At 31.4% G+C, this 3749-nt stretch overlaps 1 protein-coding gene across 1 annotated transcript; it reads left to right on the forward strand.

The window, feature by feature from the left end:
* The first annotated feature begins 1260 nt into the window (after window positions 1-1260).
* LOC130653648 (uncharacterized) lies at window positions 1261-2278 on the forward strand. Its single transcript, XM_057456171.1, has 2 exons — window positions 1261-1332; window positions 1643-2278. Exons 1-2 carry the CDS (start codon window positions 1261-1263, stop codon window positions 2276-2278), a joined length of 708 nt encoding a protein of 235 aa, XP_057312154.1.
* The last annotated feature ends 1471 nt before the right edge of the window (window positions 2279-3749 follow it).

The following is a 3749-nucleotide window of genomic DNA, read 5'->3' on the forward strand; positions in this document are numbered from 1 at the left end:
ACGCTACAGTTTTCATTCATTCAAACACAGATTTTTTGAAAGCTGTTTTACTGGATGTTTAAAATAAGCAAACTTATTTTAAGATTTAATGATCAAGACTTTTTATCAGAAAGTATTCAGAATCTCTTGCTGTTTTTCCTGGACACAAATATAACCTCTTTTTATATCTAGTAAAACCTAATGAGAATTTTATTACTTAATTTTTTTATTTGAAACTTAAACCTAATCAACAGGCAACCTTACGGCAAAATGTTCACATCCTGTACAAGAGATATTGGTTTCGGTGTTTAACCGAGTTACGACAGAAACTATAATTTCCGCTTGGCATTTCGATTGAGATTACGCAATTGGTATCTCACGCTATGGCCTAGATAAGCAGATTCTGTGCTTTCACACCTCTGTAGCCTAAATGGACGTTTTAAATGCATTACGACCACCTGTAGGACTCTCAGTGCCATCAGGAACTGAAGAGACAATCCTGTGCGTAGATAAAACCATAATCATTAAAGAGATTTTCGAGTATTTAGAACAATGATTTTACTATGGAGCTATATTAAGATAAATACTACTAATATTAAGTACTATAAATATTTGTAATAAATATTTTTTTATAAAGAAAAAAAATGTTATTTAACGCTAAGTCAAAGCTCATACACTTTGCAAAACAGTTGTTTCTGATGTGGTTTTCCCGTTACCCCTTGTAAATATAATACTCATGCACGAATTATAAGAAATTTGTAGGATAAAGGAAGAGAATGGTTGAGGAACTAACATCTCATAAAAGTACCACGCAATAAATATGGTGCAGAAACAGGAAAAATAATTCCTAATCTTAACGAACAAATGATATGTATTATGACCACTAGGGAGAAAAAATAATGCATATAAAGCCGAAAATGGAATGCCTAATAATGATAGCTCTAGCTAATTGAGTTGAAATATTAAAAATATAATTTATTGATATACAAAACTAGAAATATAAAGATATGGATGTGATCATCCTCACAGCCAAAAGCTCATTTGTAAAAAAAATTGTTGTTTTTAATTATTTTTCATATCTGACATGAATGCTCTATATGTATCAACCTAGAGAGAGATAAAGATACATTTACTTTCAACCGACAAGTTTGGACAAGCAACATTTTTGCTTTTGAACAAACTTGATATACTATTGCGGAAACACATTGATAAAAAAATTTTTGTGCGCATCACTATAGGCAGCGAGCATTGAATGGTGCTTCATAACAATCATATGTAAGCATGAACAACCATTATAGTGCTGCAGAAATGAAGGCAACCTATTCTATCAGCTATCGTTTTTACGTTAACACTGTTTAGTGCTTACTGAAAACAAATTTCGTGTTGCGTTTATATAACAACAACGTGATTGAGAGGTTAAAATAATAACTCTAATCCAGCGCAAAAAGCTACATCTAAAAAGTTTGCTTATATAACAAATATGTTAAAATAGTCTGTAATTTCAGATGTTTTCACCTGTGCCAACGCATTCCATTCTTTTGTTACATTACTACCAGTGTAATACACAGAATACTAAGTGCAATATATAGAATATATATAGAATATCAAGTGTAATACACAGAATACTAAGTGAAGTATATAGAATATCAAATGTAATACACAGAATATCAAATGTATTACACAGAATATCAAATGTATTACACTGAATATCAAATGTAATACACTGAATATCAGATGTAATACACTGAATATCAGATGTAATACACTGAATATCACATGCAATACACTGAATATCAAATGTAATACACAGAATATCAAATGTAATACACAGAATATCAGATGTAATACACTGAATATCAGATGTAATACACTGAATATCAGATGTAATACACTGAATATCACATGCAATACACTGAATATCAAATGTAATACACAGAATATCAAATGTAATACACAGAATATCAGATGTAATACACTGAATATCAGATGTAATACACTGAATATCAGATGTAATACACTGAATATCAGATGTAATACACTGAATATCACATGCAATACACTGAATATCAAATGTAATACACAGAATATCAAATGTAATACACAGAATATCAGATGTAATACACTGAATATCAGATGTAATACACTGAATATCAGATGTAATACACTGAATATCAGATGTAATACACTGAATATCACATGCAATACACTGAATATCAACTGTAATACACTGGATATCAAATGTAATACACAAAATAGCAATCGTGTAATACACAGAATATCAAATTTGTTATTATTCTAAGCCATTCCATATTGTTGTATCGTGAATAATATTGTTAATTCTTGCATCTCTTCTGTTTGCTGCCAGGGAGCATGTCACGATATACAAAGTAGCATTATTTAATTTCATCAAAGTGACCCTTTCTTTAAAAAGGCAGTTAAGGTTTAGAAAGAATTTAAATAGTTTCTTTGTAACTGCGCTTCATTTTCAAACGTTTTTTTTCTGCAACATTTAAAATAATTAAGATTAAACATTTGTTACTTTTAATTCTTCAAAAGTTATAATTTTCCTCCGATTGGCTAAAACACCGTACAAAAAGCTTGTCTTTTAATGCTTTCCTGAAAGCGAGAACTTTTCAGAAAATTCATTCCAAATTAAAACTTTATGAAACAAACATAAATATTCACGGTTTAATTATTCTTTTGTTCGCCTAAATTCATTAAATTATCATGCATTCTCCATATCGCTGTTTCATATTATTGAAAATATTACTTCGTTCGGTTTGTCTGTTCAGTATTCATATTATTGTTGAGGGTTTATTATTTCTTAAACATAAAAGTTTAGTAGGCGACGTTTCAGGACATTTTCTCCCATCATCGGTCGAAGTAAAATATACATCTCTAAACCAAGAGACAAAATAAACCTAGAAAAACAAAGTAATATTTTTTGTGATGCAGTATATTTTGGTGAAACAAAAAAGAAAAAGCAGCGAATTCAAATACATGCGCGCAGTGAAGAAAAACGAAATCGCGGACCACAGCTCGAGCAAAAGGGGTTCGTATCGCCGTCCCTGGGTCAGAAAAGATACAAGATGCCCTGGGGACGAGGTTGGTCCTAAGTGTTACTCGGATAAATAGAGAATCTAGAACAACGGCTAGGAAGATAGTAGAAACCACCAATAAGTCTAAAACGTGACAAATACATAAACAGCATCTTGCATCAACATTCTCAGGTTGGTTGACAGTCCTACAGAAGTAGTTATTTCCATCTAGGTCCGGAAAATTCCTGATTGGTTAATTGCTTTAAATTTTGATTCTTTGCAATTATATAAATAGATGTTCAACATAATTTAATGTGCCCCATGATGGGAGAAGGATTTCCTGCAATGTCGCCTACTACACTATTATGTTCAAGAAATAATAAACCCTCAACAATAGAAAGAAAATCATCACACCAAAATCAAATCAAGAAACTTGGTGCGAATGATCAACATATGAAAAACTTATTATAAAAAGGTTTGGATAAGAAATAAGTTGTACGTTCTACAAGTTTGTAAATACGAGGGAGCATACCTTCCTTGGTCAGGTCGAATAATTTCTGGCTTACTATATTCTGGAGACTTTTCTAAGCAGCTACACTGTGTGGTAAACAGTTAAGTACACAGTCAAAGAAATTTCCTTATTATAATATTTTGCACTTTCCCAACTCGTCCCCAGGGCATTTCGACATTCTATCATTCAAAGCCACCTACTTCTCATACAAACATTTGCCA

The sequence above is a fragment of the Hydractinia symbiolongicarpus genome, chromosome 8 (assembly GCF_029227915.1).
Source record: "Hydractinia symbiolongicarpus strain clone_291-10 chromosome 8, HSymV2.1, whole genome shotgun sequence".
In the NCBI taxonomy this organism is placed as follows: domain Eukaryota; kingdom Metazoa; phylum Cnidaria; class Hydrozoa; order Anthoathecata; family Hydractiniidae; genus Hydractinia; species Hydractinia symbiolongicarpus.

Coding starts and splice junctions, on each gene's coding strand:
- LOC130653648 (XM_057456171.1), top strand. CDS start 1,261: ATGAACAACCATTATAGTGCTGCAGAAATGAAGGCAACCTATTCTATC. Junction 1,333..1,642: donor ATCGTTTTTACGTTAACACT/GTTTAGTGCTTA, acceptor TGTAATACACAG/AATATCAAATGTATTACACA.